Below are 21,470 nucleotides of genomic sequence, written 5' to 3' on the forward strand. Positions count from 1 at the left end.
AATACAACTTCATTTCATTTTTTCATTGCCAACTTTTTTAATGAAGGTCACATTTTTCTATTTCCTTGGGTTGCAATTGACTTTTCAAGGGAAAATAATACGTTGAAAAATCTTACATAAAAATATCTATTTATATTCTGCGAATATTCCTCCTCCTTTAGGAATATATTTGTCCCCTATTTTTTCAAAACCATTTTTAGAACTACCTTGAAATCGAAGCTCTTAGCCATAGACTTTGATCGTAGCCCTAACTGCAAACATGTAATTGGAAAGCAATACTGAAAGCCACCACATAATTTGGAAACTGACGATGTATATCCAAACTTAACTTGACACCATCAGTTTATATTTTCAAACATCACACCCTATACAATCACAAAGAAACTACAGTCCAGAAAATGTTTGGTTTATCATGTGAAATACATGCCTGTGTGGAAGAATCTCACAAAGGCACAGCACTGTTGTGTCTTGTAATCACTGATGATAACACCGTCTCAACCAATCATGTGTAGCCTTCTTCCTTTCTACGTCCAATCATCCAGTAGACACTGAGCAAACTGATATACCTATGACTTTTGAAAGTTTAAGGTTGCATTGCCTTTGAATTTTAGTACTATGACATTATGAAGAAATTTGATTTGACGTCACAGTAGCTTAAAAGTGTGCTTAGCCACCTAAATATCTGCATACTATTGCCGGGAGTTAATATTGTTAATAAAATGTTGCAAGGGTATTGTGTAGGTGATCATGGGGGCATTTATATTCAACAACACTGTGGAAATTTACTCATGCACATAAAAATATAAAATCCAACCCACATGCAGCCAATCATGTTTCCAAATCTGGAAGTTTCTGTTACTAATAAGTGTGGGCCGAAAATTAGTTCCGCTCACGGAATTTGCCGATTTTTGGAAATTTCGCGATCCGCGAATCTCGCGTAATTGCAGAAAAATCCACGAATCCGCGAGCAGGACATATTTTCCATGAAGCACTTACAGGGTTACAGCAGGTGCCCAAGTTGAAGCTACTTTCTTTGTAACCATTTACAAAATGGTTACAAAGAAATTAACTTCAACTTGGGCACCTGCTGTAACCCTGTAAGTGCTTCCTGAGCGGCGCCTCCAGAGTTTGTTGCCTACTTGCAACTATTCTCTGACACTGCTCTGACCCTTGAAGTAGGGTCAGAGAATAGTTACAAGTATGGCACGAGGTTCCTGTCATAAAAATTAAACCTCAACAGGAAGCACTTACAGATATGAATAAAGCAGGTGCCCGAGTTGAAGCTCAAATTCAGTAACGTTTTAATCAGCCCAAAACATTAGTGAGCACGGTTGAGGCTGGGCAAGTGTGCTTGCCTTTAACCCCGTCTCTGCCGTCGAAAATTAGCTGTAATACTTCAGGGAGGTCTTTGCATCCATGAGTTTCTCGAGGGTGATCCCCGTGTAGTTCCTGTTGCCAGGAGGCTGCTTTCTCCTCACCTGCTGCCCTGCTCGCTCTCTGACCCTTTATACACAAGAGGCATGTGAACACGCATAGCAAGGCCGCCCGTTCGGCCCGCACCACACACTAGCAGTATCAAACGTCTTCCCGCCCTTTCCTCACTATGATGGACAGCTTCGTCCATCATAGTGGCATCTTCGTGGATAACTATGCAGGGCAGGATTCATTCTGGCACGAGGCTCATGTCACAAAAATTAAACCTCAACAGGAAGCACTTACAGAAGAAGCAGGTGCCCGAGTTGAAGCTCAAATTCAGTAACGTTTTAATCAGCCCAAAACATTAGTGAGCACGGTCGAGGCTGGGCAAGTGTGCTTTAACCCGATATCTGCCATTGAAAATTAGCTGTAATACTCGAGGGAGGTCTTTGCATCCATGAGTTTCTCAAGCGTGATACCCGTGTAGTTCCTGTGGCCAGGAGGCTGCTTTCTCCTCACCTGCTGCCCTGCTCCCTCTCTGACCCTTTATACACAAGAGGCATGTGAACATGCATAGCAGCCCCGCCCGTTCGGCCCCGCACCACACACTAGCGGTATAAAACGTCTTCCCACCCTTTCCAGACTATGATGGACAGCTCACTCAAGGGACCTCGGCGTCTTTTAGCGCGGTGGCTAAGTTACAGGCACACACGGTCAGTGGAGACAAATCTTCTGGCCCTTTACGCAGCTGCAGTGTAGGAAAAGCACTATACATTAGTGAGCACGGTCGAGGCTGGCCAAGTGTGCTTTAACCCCGTCTCTGCCGTCAAAAATTAGCTGTAATACTTCGGGGAGGTCTTTGCATCCATGAGTTTCTCGAGCATGATCCCCTTGTAGTTCCTGTGGCCAGGAGGCTGCTTTCTCCTCACCTGCTGCCCTGTTCGCGCTCAGACCCTTTATACACAAGAGGCATGTGAACACGCATAGCAGCACTGGCATTCGGCCCTGCACCACACACTAGCGGTATCAAACGTCTTCCCACCCTTTCCCAACTATGATGGACAGCTCACTCAAGGGACCTCGGTGCCTTTTGGCGCAGTGGCAAAGTTACAGGCACACATGGTCAGTGGAGACAAATCTTCTGGCCCTTTACGCAGCTGCAGTGTAGGAAACGCACTATACATTTACCCAACGAGGTAGCACTTACTGATTAGCCAGTAGAAAGTACTCCAGTTGAGTATAGTGCAAATCGCAAAAAATCTGATTTCGCTGATTTTTTTGCGATTTTGTGCGAATTCGCGGACCGCAGATCCGCAAAATGCACCCATACTTAGTTACTAATCATGAGCCCTATTACAGAAAGTGCCCAGAGACACAACAGGCACATGTGCCTGCTTTATACACCCCTGGGGAACTTTGGTACTACAGAAGAGGTTGCAGACGCATGTGCACCTCCTTCTGTGATATTGCTTTTGCGCTCATGTAGCACCAGCGCTACAGAGAGGAGGTTCTTTCATTTGAATGGGACATACTAAAAGTGCGCCACAAAAAGTTGGCGCACTGTTAATGCACCCACTGAGAGCAGCCCTCTTGAGAGGAGAACGGGAGTTTCCATGGACCCTCCAGACTTTCAGATGCAGGACGTGCATTCACTCACTGCATCTGCCTGCAAGAGGATCTCTAATCCCTTTTTAAAGTACTAGTGGGTTGCCTCAAAGGCCATGAAGCAGTCGCTCCATGTGTCACTTGAATGCACTGTCCCAGGGGCAGCAAACATCCGAAACTACCCTGAGGGTTGTGCATTCATCATAATATGGCACAATTTAACCTTTTGTGCTTGGTACAAACAGGGAAAGTGTGCCCTATCTGTAATATGGACCCAGGTTAAAAACGATAGCCCAGGGCTGTAAAACCGCAATGGTAGCATGAAGATATGGAGTTAAAAAAATGTTCCCTATACTTTACCATGAAGGTACCTCCGCCCCAAATATAGAGCCTGCCTTACGTCAGGTATACAGAAAATTAAAAAATATATATTTGACTTGAAAATAAATATAAAAAATTATTGTATGTTAAATATTAATGTAAATAAATGTTATACATTTATGTCAACTGTAAAATAAAATACAAATAACATTATTAACTTAATTTTGAAATAACTACATAATAGATATATAATACTTGAAATGAGGCTTCTGAACTTTAAAACAAAAAATAAAGTCCCACATAAAGAAAAACAATATGCATTAATGATTGTAAAATGTGTTGAATAGCAATTTTTAAATTTAAATTAATTAAGTTATATTTTAATAAAAAAACATTGCTATACTAATTTCATTTAAAAAGTTATTAAAATATTAAATAATTAAATACATGTGTAGTTTTGTTATACATCTTTTAACATTAAATTGTTGTATTTTATATTTATACCTGTTTTAAATATGTTAATTTAATTTAGTCTTATTGCCTTTGAGGTTTTACTTTTAATTCCCTGCATTCATTTCGACGGGAGTGTATTGCAGTACCAGCCATTGGCCATATGTGGTGCTGAACTTGCTATATTTTTGTTGTACCTTACACTTTGATTTTGTGTATTAGCAAAAGGTAGTAAACTTACTCAAAAGTGTAATTTATGTTTGCGAACTATGCCCTACATTTCTGCATGTCCGACTAACAGGTAAAGAATGCCAGTGAATCATTGCTTTGAAGCAGAAACAATATTTATTGATGCAACTTTGCAAATGACCTTTCTTTCAATGGACAAGCTAACCATGTGAAGATAAAGTACAACTGTCTCTTTTGAAGGGCACCTTTGACACTGAATTTCAGTTTGACAGTGGTCACAGATGAACACAATATAATGGTGAGGATTTTAAGTAATTTATATGTGCAAGTTAAGGTACTTTCTAAGCTTTGTAGTACACTTATGCGCCTAAAATGTAGCTAAACTGGCAAGCAGTATGCACACATATGTTGGTTTATTATTTCATTCAAAGTCAAATCTTGCATGTTTGCCGTTTCAACCATGTACTTTCAGTTAGCTGTTTCAAATATGTCAATGTCCTGTCAGAAATCACCCAGGTATGTTTTTTTTGCATCACACACTTATAACGTGAGAATTTCTTTTCTGATTCACTTTACAAGGACTCTCAAGGGTGAGGCCAAACACAACAATGTTAATTAACGTAATCTGAGTTCACAGCATTCTTGCATTGGTGGACAGATATTGTAATCTAAGGGGTACCATAGTCACCAAAGAATAAAATAAAACTTGCTATTAATGGAGCGGTCCACAGGAGAAAATCATTCTTTACTAATGATTCTGCAATGAAACCCAAAAATCTACAAGCCTACTTTCATGCTTGGGCTATGAATGGCCAAATCTGTGTAAGCCATCTCCTTTCGGAACCCCTTGGGGCTTTAGGATGAGGGACGTGCATTACCCACCCCATGCCGGACTTCCGTAAAATTATAGTGATATGCCCAGAAATTGGAGGGGGTCGAAGGGAAAACTCACAAGGCTGCTAACCTGCACCATATGAAAAGTATGCCCAAGTGCTTTTCAAAAATAGTCCTGATGTCTTTTGTGCAGATCAGGGCCTTGCTACAGATATGGTCAGAAGCATCAGAGTGCATTATTTCCCACTGATAACTAACCTCTCGCTTTGAGATGTCCATCAGCACAGCAAAACTGGTCATGTGGTTGCACTGGCAGGTTATGTGAGTCTCGTTTCGAGACACAAGCTCGCATCCTTTCGAAGACCATCCCCCTGTTCCTCCGATCCTGTTGAAGAAAGAAAGAAGCGTGTGTCAGAGATGACTATTTCAGAATCCCATCAGGTAATATAGACTTCCCTACAATTATTCATGAGTTCTTACAAAACAGTTTCACATCATCCCTTATTCAAAGTCCTTCACTTTCCCCTTCCTCTGATGAGAGCAATTGTCTAGATAGTGTTAGTCTTACATGTGCTCTGCTCATGTGACTGCATTTATTGCTAAAATGTAAATAACAAACCAATGAGACTGCTTAAAAATATCTACAGTATTCATGCCTTGTACAAACACGCATCTTGTTTTTAAAATATAAAAAAGGATGGAATAAACTTTAGCCTTTGATGAACCAGCCAAGATGAGACCAACACTCCGACAAGAGTGGAATGCTGAACTCATACAAATGTTGTGGTATTAAATTTAATGTGAAATTGTGTGCTGTGGGTCGGACACATGAGCAACGTATGGATCCGTTAGAGAAACGCAGAGATACATTTGGGCATAATGTTGGATAACCCACTTCATATATGCAACCAACACAAGTATCTTGCAAAAGAAGTAGTTGAGCTAGGCAAAAGTGTGTAGGTGCCTAGGCTTTAAACGCAAACATTAAACCGATTCCATCTTGCCCTAGTCATTAAGCGCGTTACTACAGCACTAATGCACACTCAATGTTCAGTGACCAATTTTTTTTTTATAATCAATTTTATTGCATTTTTCAAAACACGAGAAATTCATTGGCAGCAGGTTGATCATGAGAAAAAGGAACGTAGCGTTAGTCACAGTCAACAGGACATGGGTTAACCGGTCGAATCGGGTACTGCAGAACAAATATGCATTGCAGGTATAAAAAATTAGACCGATTATTACAATGGCAGCAGATTAAATAATGTACCCCACACTTTACCAAATAACTCCGGACAACCCCGGGCCTTGAAGAGAGACTCCTCCTGCATCCCACATCAGTCCACTCCCCTCCTCCACTTCTGCACCGTCGGCGCCTTAGCTTGGGACCAAAGCGCCACAATATCCCTTTTGCCACTGCTACAGCCGTCCCCAGGAAGTTCCTATCTGTCCTGGAGCCATCTAGGCCATCAAACACCCCCAGCAGCATACGTCTCGGGTCTTGGGGAACCTCCCATCCCAGGGCCTGCGTAAGTTCAAGTTCAACCCCTTTACAGAACGGCGCCAAAGCCGGGCATTGCCATACCATGTGATAGAAGTCAGCTGGTGCGGCGTCACAGCGCGTGCTTGCTGGGGATGATCTCATACGGGCCTGGAAAAGGCGCAGTGGAGTGAGGTAGACAGCGTGCAGGTAATAAAGTTGTACCAGGCGCAACTTGGAGAAAGTGGTCAGGGTTTTGGGCGCCATAAGGGCATCTCGCCAATCCGCCTCTACTAAGGGGCCCAACCATCCCTCCCATCGTGCTCTGAGCCCCTCTTGGGATGCGGGGCCATTATTAACTAGTGACAGGTATATGTGGGACACCCCTGCCCTACCCATCTATCACAAAGTCCCAAGGCCGATGACCAACGCAGGGCTTGCAGGACGGCATTAAAATCTCCCCCGACCACCGTGAGGCCCTGTGGAAAGGAGGAGAAGACAAGCGTAAGGTGCCGAAGGGTGGAGGGCAGTAGTGCAGGTGGAATATAAGTGCATAAGAGGCTCATGGGGCGTCCCTCAATCGTTTCAGAGACGGCCACATAGTGGCCCTGTGCATCGGTCTCGGCTCTAGCCAGGGCAAAGGGAAACCCTTTCCTAAGTAGGATAGCCACCCCTCGGGAACCTCGCGCAAACCCATAGTGCCAGAACCTATCAAATCCATATCTGGCTAAGAAATTGCATTGTGTACCCAGGAGATGCATCTTTTGGAGAAACAGGATGTCCGGCCCGTGGCGGTGGGCTGCGCGAAGGACAGCTGTGCGCTTGATTCGATCAAGGAGGCCATTGATGTTCCAGGAAAGGACATGGATAGGTCTATTGAGGGTGTTCGCCATCGAAAAGAGTGATGTGTGGAAGGGCGGGTATAGGCGTGGGACCGTTCCAGCCATGGGGGTTACCCATTCGGGCCCAGGACCCAGGGGAAAAACATACAAAGTGGTGATCTGCTTGTCAACTGCGAGAACAACTAGGGAGTTACGGCTGCCTGTGAGAACAACGAACAGCGTCCCTTAGGCGGCTTAAAATAACCAACTGCTGGGAGACAACGGTCTCCCTCACCCCCCAACCAATCCCACCCTACACTTCTGAAGTGGAAGCATCTGTCGCCCCAAAGGCCCCAAACCTCCAACTACCCCTCTAAGAGGTTATTCACTAATCTAAAACGGTTAGCAAAAAACCACAACAACCAGGAGCGTGGCTAAAAAGGACCCCCTCTATGTATGCGGATAAATACCAACAGCTGAAAAAGACAAGATGGGATAAGCGTAAGGTTAACAGGATGAATCACAGTGACTAATAATTAATGATGCTTTGCAGAGCTATGCTCCAGGTGGTATGGGAAGACTAGGGAGTGAGATATGATGTTTTGGCATTTGCAAGAACTTCTCAAGGTTGAATCTGCAGTGGGAAGAGTGTACCGATTAACGAATGTTATGAATGTACCAGTAAGGAGTTACACGTATATTGAATGCACATCTGTTTCCCATTCCTGCGAAGTGAACAGTTCTGTAAATTTTCATTGCTGGACGCGGGTATAACTACCTGTGCTTTGAGTTTTTTGTCTGACATCTACCATGTTATTCAGCTGAATAAAACTTTGTTCTCAAAGAACGATTCTGCTTAAGAATTTAATTTAAGTGTCGGGCATTGACAAAAGTAGTATAACAAGTGGAGAGAAAGAAGTAATTTCTCTCCATACCTTTTTGTCAGACCAGTATGGCCACCATAGTACAAAAATATATTGATACACTTGACAGAAATACATGAAACATCCCAAAACAGTAGTCCTGAATGCTATGCCGTATGATTAAGGACTAAGGGCCAGAATCTAAGTGGTGCAAAAAAAACTATGCCTTGATTCACTGAAGATTATTGGGATTTTAAGCTCCTACATTCACTTACAAATGTGGAAACGTTTCCAGAGTCACAGGATTCTCACATTCACATTGTAGGGGTGGGCATTTTGATGGGTCATCATGCTTAAGAAAGAGGACACTCACAAACGTCTAAGTTCATGAGCATGCACACACTGGTATTTTTTCTCATCCGGAAAACACACACAAATTTGCTCCTCTCAAAGGCCATAGCAAATACCTTTTCAGGGGAAAGCGGATCAGGAGTAGGACTATTTTTTATGGAGATCTAGGGAAAATGTTTTCTCTGCAGATAAATACTTTTCCTTTGCAGAATAAAAAAGCATTGTGCTAATGCACATGCTTCTTGGTGAATTCCTAACAAGTTACAAATCCCCCCCTCCCCCCAAACAGAGACCAGAGCAATGGACCTGTGGGACTACATTCTTAATTTTGTTTAACTAGGGCGTTGTGACAAATGCCATAATAGAGAAGGTATCTCCTGTCTGAACTGCTTGCAAACTCATTACTACAAAGCTTCAATCTTACAGTTAATGGTGTATTAATTAATTTAATATAGCATAGATTTCTGAACTTCTGAAAGGTACAGGACAGAAGGACCTATTGCACACTGTTCCATTCGACAAGTCTACAATCTACTGCCTGTATGATCAACACCACTGATATTCCATCTTCTCAGGGAGTTGCTCGACCAAAAAATCGACTTTCCACAATACATGTCACATGATATAACTCACACGATGGAGTGGTTCCAGAAGACACACACTGGCTTAGTCCTCTCCTCGGTTTCCAGCATTGCGTATTCCAAAGTAATTGGCTTTTCCAGTTGACTTCGCATTGGTTCTCCTTCATTGTGAATCGTGGTGCTCACAATGGGAGTGTTAATAATGGGTCGATTCGGTAGTCTAAGGACAGTAAGAGCAAAGACAAAAATAAGCAAAAACCTATATTATGAGTAAATTATTCTAGATATTATGAGTTCTAAAACTGAGAGAATTAACACCATGGGCCCAAGGCTATATGAAAGGTATGACACCGCAAAGATTTTTTTTTAGCTATGATCACATCTGGCTTCATTTTATCTCTTCTCCACTTATGTCCATTTATCTGTCAAATGAAAATTGCTGACATCATAAAACCATTGATCACAAGTTTGAATGGTTTAATACACACATAATTTAAGATTTGATGCATTTGATCATGCTGTACTCGTATTTACTGGTAAGGTACCAATCCTGCATAGTCCTGAATTAAGACAGACTGTCTGAAGGGTTAAGGCATGTCCGCCCTGCAAATGGGAGCCAAATCCACGAAGCCAAAGGTGAAGCAGGTTCAACATGCACAAAGATTCTGGGAAATGGCTCACGCTACCTGAAGAAAAGGTCCCTCATAGTGAAAAATCATCAGAAAAATTAAATCTGGTCATAGTTAAGAGTGTATATGTTCAAAAATAACAAACGAGCTCCACCCTCAGTGTATTGGGCCCACTGCACTATAAAACCCTCGTCAACCTCAACCCAAACACCATCAAGCTGACTTTATATTTTGCACCAGAAATAGCTCCACATAACTGGGTTTGGTGTCAAACCTCTAACCCCTCTCCACTGAGATTTCGTTGTGTAATTATTAAATCTATCATAAAGAACTTACAAAATGTCCATATGCGACCGTAAAGGACCGCACTTGACTCTGAAGAATATTACATTCGCAGAAGGTAAGGTTTATGGAGCAATCCTTCCACTGGAGGACACCAACTATACGGCCTAGTGAGCTAAATGCTCACTGCTGACAAAAGAGGAGTTCGGGAGGTCAAGAGTTTAAAATCCAAGCAAGGCAGACATGCTTTTCCTCCTTCCAAGGTGGGAACATGGAGTACCGTAAAATAGAGAATACTAACATATGGTATTTACAGCGCTTAGAAACAGCAGAAATGTAGTGCTTAAGACTGTAGATAAAGTTAATATGAAAAAATGAATAAAGGGTTTTTAATGCAAACAATGTCATTTTTAATATGAGAATACCCATTCGACACGTCAATTTAATGTATGCTAGTTATTAATCGGGGTGCTGAAAACCTTGTGAATTAACAATGAAACGAGCCATACCTCAAACTCCTTCGGTCAGGATCGTAGTGCTCTGGTAACAGCTGGCCCAGCGATCTGTATACTATCACCATGGCGACAGCTGACTGACTAGGCACATCTGGCTGTCGTTTTCTCCTCCTAGCAAAGGTACTACCCGAGCTTCTAGCAGAGCGAGCGAATCGTTTTGAACGGGAAGGTTTTGCTGTTGCCAACATCACTAGAAAAAATACAGAAAATATTGCCATTCCAGTGGTGAGCTTTCCAGAGTAAACTTAAAACATCAAACGCCACATACTTGAAAGAGACTGATGATCTATGTTCTAGTTTTATATCCACTAATTGATGAGAACATTTTTCAAAGCTTTAAACTCCGATTTTGATGTGTCGGAACAGCAGTCTGAAGATTTTATCTTCACCAGGAGCAGCAGTCAGCGGAAACTTTTAACACAAATTTTTGGAAATAACCACCAACCATGTCTTAGTTAAGTCATTTCACTTGAAATTTGGAAGGACACATATCAAAGATTAACAAAGAGGGTATAAAGAATGTGCCAGGCTAGTAGTGCAGCTCACAATGGGGCTAATGAGGCTCAAATGTAGTGTTCACTGGAACACAGAAAAGACAGTCAGTTACCCAATACAACATCTGCTTTCTCTCTATTGCACAACGAGACACTTGGAGGGGAATAGATGTCCTACAGATACACCTTGTATGTGTTGTCAGTTATAGGAAGACCTTGGTTTGAAACACAAATAGAAAAGTGAACTTTTTGTTGTCAATAAGCTGTCAGTTAATGACCAGTCAAAGTGTCTGCCATATATGCTTTATAGTCGAATGAATTATAAAGCACTTATAAAGCCACTTCAGGCCACAGGCACCTAGATGTGGGCTTCTGGCACCCTCAGAAGGAAAGTGCTTGACCACGTGTTCTGGTTTAGGTGAGTGCCCTCTGCAATAACTTGTGTCAATTCACCATCGCCGGAGTACTGAATGTGACATCACTCACTCTTTAAGCTCAGACCACATAACAGGGTTGACCCGTAGCCAAAGTCACTCATTTGCTGCTGAATCGCTAAGGAAGGTGAACAATTGGAAGCTATACAAAGTGAACAGGGCATTGAAAAACAAGTTTACTTTCATCAACTGCTGCTCCCTAAAAGATACCAAATAAAACTGGCAGCATGGGCCATGACAGGGTTGCCAAATGGTAAGCAACGGACAGAGCCTTCCACCCCACCTGCATCCATGCGGGTTGATGTGAAAGAGCCCTGAGTAAGAGGGAACGTCCGCATGGACTGCGGCGTTCCCTCAAGTGCAATTAGGATGTGACCGCCACCCTGGCGGTCACATCCTTTATGTTTAACATTGCGGCAGGTGCGGCTTCAAGCTGCACCCGCCGCAAACTGTTTTTTCTTATCTAATTTTTGATTTTTGATTCTCGTTCCCATGTATTTCATTTATTCTTTCTATATCAATTTCATGCATTCGTGTATTTAAATTGTTTATATGACTTTTTCAAAACTTTCAATAAAGCTTATTTTGAACTTAAAAAATGCATACATTGCCTTTGTATGCAGAAAGCGTCAGGCACCGTGCGGTGCCTGCCGATTTCTGCATACAAATGCAGGCGGGTACCATAGGTACCACCCATGTGCACCCCCACACCCCCTTCACCCAGGGGGCCCGCTACGGGCCCCTGAGGTAAAGATCCATATGCTTTTCCACAGCGGAGAACCCGCCGCGGAAAAGCATTTTTTGCCAGCCATCCTAATATGTCTGGCGGTGTCTGAGGGACACGCCACCATATTAGGGCTTTTCCGCCGCGGTTGTAAGCCAACCGCGGCGGAAAAGCGGCGGACTGAAACCAAGACCCACCAGCCTTCCTAATGTGGCGGTGGGTCTTTGGTGGGTCCGCAGAGTATTTTCCGCATCCTCCGGGCCGGCGGTGGCTTCCGCCGGCCCGGAGGATGCGGAAAATCCTCCATCATAATCGGCCCCTAAGTGCCTAGCAGACTTGTAGCAAATGTATTTGTTACTTCATCCCTTTGAGTCGCTGTGTTTCGACGAAGAAAGGTCTCGGGCAGATATTTTTAGATTCAGCATTGAGGATTACATTTTCCTGAAATATACATTTCTGTGTAGCAGAGCAGTCATCAAACAAGATTCTTCAGCCTGAACGTTCAGATGATTTGCAGTAACCTAGTTATTCTAGTCAATATCATTCGGGCCCGCATCTTATTCAATAATATGGTACCCATGTCTATTAAGGTATTTTCTCTTCCTCTACCCATTTCATGAACGTTTTCAATCATATAAGGACAGTGCACTTTACTTGTGTTTCCAACAATGGAAGTCTCAATGTGTAGAAGTTTAACAAATTTCATTAAACCCTATCCAGAATTTTAACTACTTAGTAAGTCTATATATTTCAATGTTCTTTTCTTCTAACAAATATACCTTATTCTAACTTCCCGTCTCATCTATCTAAGCTAGGGGTAGCACAGATAGCAATCTCGCTAGAAAATATTTATATCCCTCAGAAAATGAAATATCAAACTCTTCCAATTGACTATGAAGCAATCTTTCAGCAAATTTAATCCGCTGATATTTATCAGTGAAAAATTACCAGGGAAACACCGGGACATGCAGATCTTGGATCCACATTTTATTCTCCATTATCATCGAAAAACTTGTAATTGGGTGGTATTTCTCACACCCGATAAAATTCTAACAAAGCTATCACATTTTATCAGATGCAATACATATTGCACCAGGCAGTCTGTAACGGGGGCCATAGCATTAAGAGACAAAACCTGCCATCACTTACAATATATTAGAGTCAATTAATATGTACTTGGAAAGAAAAGAGTTTAACTAATGTTTTACCAATAGCAGAACATGCAGGGAGGAAATAGTTATACTGTGGATCAATAGATATTAACCTTTTTTTTAGTTTAAAATGAGGTAGTGTGTCTTCCAAGTCTATTTTATACTGCAGCAGAATTGGAAGCAGAGGCCCGATTCGTTCGATCAGGTCCTCTTAGCATAGAAATAAGCATTTTCATTAGAATTTGTCAACCATTTTAAAGCTCATCCACTGACAGTTCTGCACCTCTCAAAAATTGTTATATTTAGACTTAGTGCTTAAATTTTAAAAATGGAATTGGCTCAAGGGAGCCATCGCAGAATGGAAGGTATTTGTTTGGACGTCTGGTAAATGTTTGCCACTGGATACAATTTTTCAGAAATTACTACTTTTCTCCCTGCCTTATCTGATCAGACCATGCCAATGATTTCCCATGTTAATATGTAGATAACCCCAAATGAAGGAAAAGCTTTTCAGGATTACAAGAAAAGACCTTTTTAGTAATGGTTCCATGGTGCTAATATACACACTTGTGATGTTCACAATGAAGCAACTGAGGGGGAACATTCTCAAGAACATGCGATAATCAGTGCCAAAATCGGTTAACGTAATCTTTCATATCGCCGTCTATCACAGGAAAATAACTCTGTGTCAACATCTTATTCTCAATACGGCGGTAACATGCTATAGTTTCCCCGACAACGCGTCAAATGTCTGCGATAAAAGTCCCTGGACGGCAATAAAAAACTAAACCCAACGTGAAAAAACTTGTGATTGGCACAACGGCGATAAAAAAAATCCAGCGAGAAACAGCGCCAGCCTGCAAGTCCCACAAGTCAGAAGGCCAAAATCACTATAAAAGCAGCAACCAAAAACACAAACAAGACCCAAACAAATGCAAAGCACCATGCAGGTAGCCGGAGCAAGTACAGAGGACAACCAGAACCCCACAAGCCCCACGGAGGACCTTCATTGGGGAGACGGTGGCAAGAGTTGGGGGACCAGACACTGCACAACATGACCTGAGCCAACAGCAACAGGGTGAGTAACTACCAGGGGCTGGGTGGATGGGGAGAGATGGGCACAATGGCACGCATGCACAAGTATAGCACATCTGCGGACAAACCATGCCAAAGAGTCACAACTTCGACCAAGAGCCCAATTTATGCAAGTCTGCAACATCTCAGCACTGTATAAGCACAGAAGTGAAGGTTACAACAGCTGAAAGGGACACGGGCCAGCCAAATCAGAGCCGAAGGGGCAACTCACCCACAACCATAAGATGCAGAGCACCCCAACATTGAAAACAATGTGGTACAAAATGCAACACTTTCACAACAGAACAGAGGACACAACTGCTGCCGCTTGTGTGTAGAAAATGGTCATTCGCATTTGGCATAGCAGGAAACTGTGAGATGAAAATGTACACGTACAACCTCACATCCCTGATGGTATAGAAATGCCAAGTGTCCCACTTCAAAAAGGCGTCTCCTCATAAACAGTCACAATGTACCTTACCATGCAGTCCGACAGTAAACTTGGACAATGTGCAAACATACATGTGAACACAATGTCAATCTGCATTTCCCCTTCACATTGCAGAGGGAGAATCAACACCTCATGCAGAGCAGACTCAACAACTCAGCACTGATGATGAAGAGGACTGCCCCAACAACCATACCAACGCACTCCAATAGCTCAGGGACAGCTCCGGCACCCCACCTCCAGGAGTAGGGCAGTCCAGCTGCACCCATGAGACCCCACCCCCTGCACAGACCACACAGCAGGAAGCACCAACCACCACAACGGTCTCCCAGGACCAACACGACCAACACATGGCCTTCCAACGTCATGTGTTAGGGTGCCAGGAGGAGATGTCTGACCAGCTGCAGGTAGGCTTCGACCTCATGGCAGCCAAACTAGATGCCATACGTGGGTGTCTAAGTCCCATCAAGGTCCACTCACAGTCCCTAAAGGACACCCACTGTCTGCTTCTTGCTCTACAACAAGCCATGGCTGACATCGCTGGAGTCATGACTCTGAGCAAAGAACAACTGTCTAGTCAGAGTGACCCCAGCGATGTCCTCCGTGAGTTGGGACACATAAGGAGAATGATGGAGAGCTTGGAGCGGATGCAGGCGGAAAGAATGTTTGCCATGGCTGCACACCAGTGAGATGTAGCTGGGATCTTCCGTGCTCTGCAGATCCTCGTCATGGCATTGCCACCACAAGGCCTGGTGCTGATGGATGCTGGTTCTACTACTACATCCACATCTCCTCCCCCTGATGTGTTAGTGCCACACAATGCAGCAGATTTTCCACCTCCGTCCATGTGTCACTGCCACACAGTGACGCAGACAAACCACCACCACCTGCATGTGAGGCACCTGACACATCAGAGGACGAAGATGAGGATGAATCTGGCTTTGTGGCTAGAATGAAGTGGTAACATTCATCTCCGCCATATGGCCAGGTTCAGCTTGGTTCTGCCCTCTGCATCATGCTCTGGAATAACACCTCCCACTGTCCCCCTATACACTGAGCGACACTCACCTTGGACCTCGACATTGACTGCCATATTTGGTGTGGCTACCAATGACACAGCAATCACACTGCGGACTGTAGTCTTCCACGCCCTATGAACTTGTCAATCACGAAAGGACTCTATCTGGCCCTTCACGGGCCAACAATGTAAAGTGGGGTTTGCATAGCCCTGTACTGGTCCAGCTTCAACACTCCACTGAATGTGACTAAAACATTCCAATTCACACAGATGTGTCATGGCTATGATCAATCAAGAATGAAAGAATGGATGCCCAGGCCAGTTTCTTGCATTTTTAGATTCATCCCTCCCCTTATCAGCCGCATGTCGTGGTCAAGGCTGACCTTGCGGCCCCTTGGCCGCTGAACACCGCCCTGTTCGCCCCGGCCGTTCGCCTACGAGCTGAGGTGGACACGGTTCAGACATTGCACTGGGCCAGGCTGGGACTGCGTTGCCTCTCCAATTTCCCTATGCTATCAGATAATGCTATCCCAATTGTACGTTACCCTACCTTCCCTCCTCTCCAACCATCTGGCATGTCTAAGCACACCACCCGTCTGGGACTCGCGACACTGGCGGATCTATATCCTGGAAATTTTTTCTATTCTCTTACAGATTCTTCTGGTCTTCTGGACACTTTGCTCTTTTATAAGTTGCGAGCGATCTGCAGGGAGTTACATCCCACGTTTCCCCAGCCTCCCTCGTCGATGCCCACTCTCGAGGCTCTTGGTGAGGACATTTCCCAAGCCGACTGCCTTAATTGCTGTAATCAGACAAAAAAATGATCTCCCAGTTATCGCCTCCGTCTTATACACTTTAAATATTTACATAGGGTATATCGCACCCCTGCTCAGCTACATAAACTGGGACTCATCCTTGATGACCGGTGCCTGCGCTGCTCTGCCCCTGCTGTAGATTCCGTTCATTTGGCTTGGTTGTGCCCTAGGGTGTCTGATTTCTGGCGGGAGGTTTGTGCAGCTATCTCTGAGACTACCTCTACGCCAGTTCGGCCTGACCGACCGTTGTGCCTGCTGGGCTTTGTTAAATTCTGTCCAGACGCCTCTCGCAGACTGGTCACAATGTTGCTCGTCCTTGCACGTAGTAGGGTGGCCATGTGTTGGGGGTGCAGACCTGCTCCTAAGTTTGCCCAATAGCTTGAAGATGCCTCTAGATGTCAGACCCTACTATTGGAATTCTGGGACCTTATGCCTGCTAGATCTAGTCCTCTTGACATATGGGGTCCCCTGGTGATGTAACTTCATACCCATTCACACCCTAGCCGGACTGCCTCCCCCATGCTCCCCGTCTCCACAACGCCCGCGGCGGCCGCCGGTGCTGGTCAGTAGCCACTTTCTTCCCTGTCCCCAACGCTCTTGAGCCGGACCTGCTCCCTCCTCTAAGGTGCTGACATTACACTATTCAGTTATGTATGGCTTAATGATGCGTTTGCCGCATTGTGCTAGATAATGCCTTTGCCCGATCGGTCTACTTTTATTTGTGATGTGTTTTGTAAATGATCCACCATGTATGATGCTCTGATTTCATGCAAACTTGTATCCTGGTAGTGCTGAATCTCTCAATAAAGGTTTTTGAAAAATCAAAAAAAAAAAAAATGAAAGTATGGATCAATGTAGGGACAGTAATTCCACAAAAAGGTACTCCTTGGGTAATGCTATCAAAGCGCATGTATGGCCGTGACACAGATAGGCATTGAGACACACATTGTCATTCAAATCAACACACATCACAGTTGAATATAAGTGAAGGTGTGTAGACTTTATTAGCATATGCTTGTCAGTACAGGCAAGACAAGTGCCACAACATGCAGACCAATGCAGCAGTATGTCAGAATGAGGAACGTTCCCAAGCGCCGCTGTCCACTTCGGGGGAGTGCTTCACCTTACACAGGTGTGCATTAAGCAGCGTTGTTGTCCGCTCATGTATTCGGAGTCCAGGCGAATGCAGCCATGTCCACCTTTGTTGTGGGATACGGGACCAGATCTCCAAGATGCAACAAGGTGGCGGGACATGGGCAATGTGTTTCAATCTGTTGTGGCTGCAGGTAAGTAAGTAGTTACTCGTCCATGACAGCGATTGCAGCTTCATAGGCTAACATTTCCAACATCATGTCGTTGTCAAATTCATCAAACAGGACGGCGAGGCGATCCATTAGCATGTTAGGACAGATGTGCTGCCTCCACCTCCTTACACCAATTAGCACTATAGCCCAATAGGGGAGCGGTTCAATGTGGTCACTGCACACAAGGATTTGTGCAATCTCTTCGGTCCAGCTGCCAGCATGTATGCCCAAGTATCAAGGCATCCCATAAACGGGTATCATGGTGACAGTCTTGGTCGTGGGCCAACAGGGGGTGCACATACACATGTCAAAATCCAGTTCAGCTACCGTCCTGTTGTATAGGCAGACATCCATGGACGACGCGAATATGCACGATCGGCAATGCAACACAAGCTGAACGCAGGTGACGTTGGCAAGGAGGAAGCTTAGCCAGTAACTGATCCGCAGTACTGCCAATGGCAGTGCCCCCAGTAAATGCAGCATTCGTGCACGGTACAGTTCCAAGTGACAGGGGTTGTGCATGTGTCCAGGATGTTCGGCCATTGCATTAGTGGCTCTTTTTGAAGCGGCACTATTCTGACCTGCACCAGGTCTGTGGATGAAATGCCACATATCGGATCAATGGGTTGTTTTAGTGTGCCTCTGGTTGTACGCCTGGAATGTTGTGGGAGTAAGTGTGAAGGCCATTGTATGCGAGATAACTTCGAGCAAGGACTCCTGTGTGTGGGGTGTGTATACGTTGGTCTCTCGTCGGGCTGGGCATAGTGTGGGAGTCCGCATCAGCTGCTATACTATCTGTCAGGGGTTGCCGGGCACATGCAATTACGCGGTCGGAGGTGCTTCCGCCCTGATAGTTCAGACGAAGGAGATTTCATCCCTAGTGTAAGTTTGTAATCTGCATGCATTTATGAAATATGAAGTAGCTTATTGGGAGTGGGGTGGGATGAGCGCGACTTTGGGATTCATTTTTGACATGTCTTGCATGTGGCATATGAGTGGCATCACTGTGTGTTACGTTGCCCCACAGCTGCTCCTCCCTCCCCCGACCCATTTACTTGCATCACCTGCAACATAGTCGCTTACAGGGGGAAATGACTTAGCTACATGTCCAAGCTCTTACCCACTGCCTGAGGTGACATCGTTGCGTCCACTGTCCACAGCACAATGGAATGTGGTAGGGCCTGGGGCCATCATTCACACATAATGACCACACGGACACACTTGGACAGATAGTGGAACTGGCTATTGGCACGTGCGCCCGGCCCCTTTTTATTACCAAGTATCACATATCCGGTGACGCCTGTGCTGGATGGGTGTGGGGTGAGTGTGAGCCAGCCCTCAGGGAGTGGTTGGTGCTGGCAACAACTTGAATAGTGATCACTATTAAAGCGGAAACAGAAAACACCAACATAACACAAACAACTGGGAAGCATCATGGAGGTAGCCAGAGCAAGCACAGAGGTCACCCAATATTCAATCAGAAGGGTCCATGACTTGTGGCGCACTGAGGTAGGGGCACCAGAGCGGAGTGTGCTCATGTGAAGAAATTGTCAATGATTGTGTCCCTTCAGGATATTTTTCTGCAGCTGCAGTGGGGTGTGTTACACCTGCCTTATCTTCATCATCATCGTCCCAGGCCTTCCACACTGCCTGAGGTGACGTTGTTGCATCCACAGCACTTAATCGTAAAGGATCCATGAGTTGTGGTGCAGAGAGTTAGTGGCACCTGTGGCGCTCAGCAGGTTAGGATTGGATTTGATGTGTGTGAGCCCTGCTGACCGCAGAGTAGGCTGGAGCCAGAGGGCAGCAGGAGCCCACAGCCACGTGATGTTGACTTGTGCTGCACAGAGTTAGTGGCACCTGAAGAGCTTAGGGGTGCGCAGCCAGCGATGATGCGTCATCCGGGTGGGCTGCACTGGGAGCAATGTCTTTTGCCTACTGAATTCTGCCTCAATAAGGCCACGTGGCATTGACTTGTGGTGCACAGAGTGAGCGCAGCCTGCGATGATGCATGGTCCGGGCGGGCCGCACTGGTAGCAATGTCTGTTGCCTACTGGACTGCCTCATCTGCCATCGCGACTCAATCTCAATTGTGAGCCCTGTTGACCGCAGTGTAGGTCGAAGGCAGTAGTCAGCACAGACATGACTCAGCGGTGCTGTGCCGCTGGGTTCACTGGGGACCTGTGTCATGGATGCCAGCGATCGGCTGAGGAAGCCGGTGGTCACGGCGGCGGCCTCGTGGCAGGGTGAGGAGCGCCGCCCTGGGAGACACGTTGGCAATCCTGGGAGAACCCCGGCCTATTTATTCACACTCCTACGCTGGACTGGCATACGCCAGTCCAGCCCACTCTGCTTACGCTTACAGGGGGGGGGGGAACGACACAGCTACATGACCGAGGTCTTCCCCACTGCCTGATGTAACATGGTTGCGTCCACCGTCCACAACACTACAAACACCAGCAGTATATGTCCACATGGACAGGTCTGTGCTCTGCATACTGAGGTCTGTCCAGCACATCACCGCCACACTTGGCATTGTGTGCATTCTTATTCATGGGTGACTTGCCTCCTTTACACATACTTGGTTCCCACCGCTCCCCACATTCTACTATTGTGTGGCTGAGGGGCCATGCCGTTTTCCGAATGTCCACTTTCCTGTTCTGCGCTGCCTCGGTGGTAGTCAGGTGGGGGTGGGGATGGGGGGGCCATGAGGGTAGTGGCGGTGGGTGTTGTGGACCTCTTGAGTCTCCGAGCTGCATGATCAGTAGCTCCATGACGTGTGTTGGTCTTCAGATGTAGCTCTGGGCTGGGCTCCCTTTCATACTGCAGGTAGTCATCCTGCTTTACACCAGTAAAAGCAAACAAAACAGGTGATGGACAGAATGTGGACAATGTCACACATTCACCCCAGTCCAAAGATCTGGGCCCAAATCCATCGTTTTTTTGCACTCCACACCACCCTGGGTTAGACAATGGCGATATGCAAATCAGCTCTGACCCTGTGCCCCATGGGAACAGTCCAGTCCGAACTACAAAAGCCATGTCCTTCCCAGAACGGAATCAAGCATCCGAGGACCGGACCGGTTTCGAGGTAACACCTTTCATCAGCCCGGCTAGCTTGACTCCAGTGGTGTGGAGTGCCTGGGACCCACGTCTGAGCATCCCCAGCGCACTTATGGCGGCAATTGCAAACAAAACAGGTGATGGACAGAATGTGGATCAATGTCACACATTCACCCCAGTCCAAAGATCTGGGCCCAAATCCATCGTTTTTTTGCACTCCACACCACCCTGGGTTAGACAATGGCGATATGCAAATCAGCTCTGACCCTGTGCCCCATGGGAACAGTCCAGTCCGAACTACAAAAGCCATGTCCTTCCCAGAACTGAATCAAGCATCCGAGGACCGGACCGGTTTCGAGGTAACACCTTTCATCAGCCCGGCTAGCTTGACTCCAGTGGTGTGGAGTGCCTGGGACCCACGTCTGAGCATCCCCAGCGCACTTATGGCGGCAATTGCAAACAAAACAGGTGATGGACAGAATGTGGATCAATGTCACACATTCACCCCAGTCCAAAGATCTGGGCCCAAATCCATCGTTTTTTTGCACTCCACACCACCCTGGGTTAGACAATGGCGATATGCAAATCAGCTCTGACCCTGTGCCCCA

General features: G+C 45.5%; 1 protein-coding gene across 4 annotated transcripts in view; it reads right to left on the reverse strand.

Annotated features, from left to right (window-relative positions):
• CELSR1 (cadherin EGF LAG seven-pass G-type receptor 1) overlaps window positions 1-21,470 on the reverse strand; it is a 520,725-nt gene that overhangs the window by 46,565 nt on the left and 452,690 nt on the right. For all 4 annotated transcript variants that reach the window (XM_086967271.1, XM_086967267.1, XM_086967274.1 and 1 more), the window contains exons 21-23: window positions 10,332-10,527; window positions 8,964-9,131; window positions 5,074-5,200 (exon numbers count right to left, since the gene is read on the reverse strand). In XM_086967271.1, coding sequence (XP_086823397.1) covers window positions 5,074-5,200; window positions 8,964-9,131; window positions 10,332-10,527 — 491 coding nt within the window. The remainder of the gene's footprint in view (window positions 1-5,073; window positions 5,201-8,963; window positions 9,132-10,331; window positions 10,528-21,470) is intronic.

The sequence above is a fragment of the Lissotriton vulgaris genome, chromosome 1_1, assembly GCF_964263255.1.
Source record: "Lissotriton vulgaris chromosome 1_1, aLisVul1.2, whole genome shotgun sequence".
NCBI lineage: Eukaryota > Metazoa > Chordata > Amphibia > Caudata > Salamandridae > Lissotriton > Lissotriton vulgaris.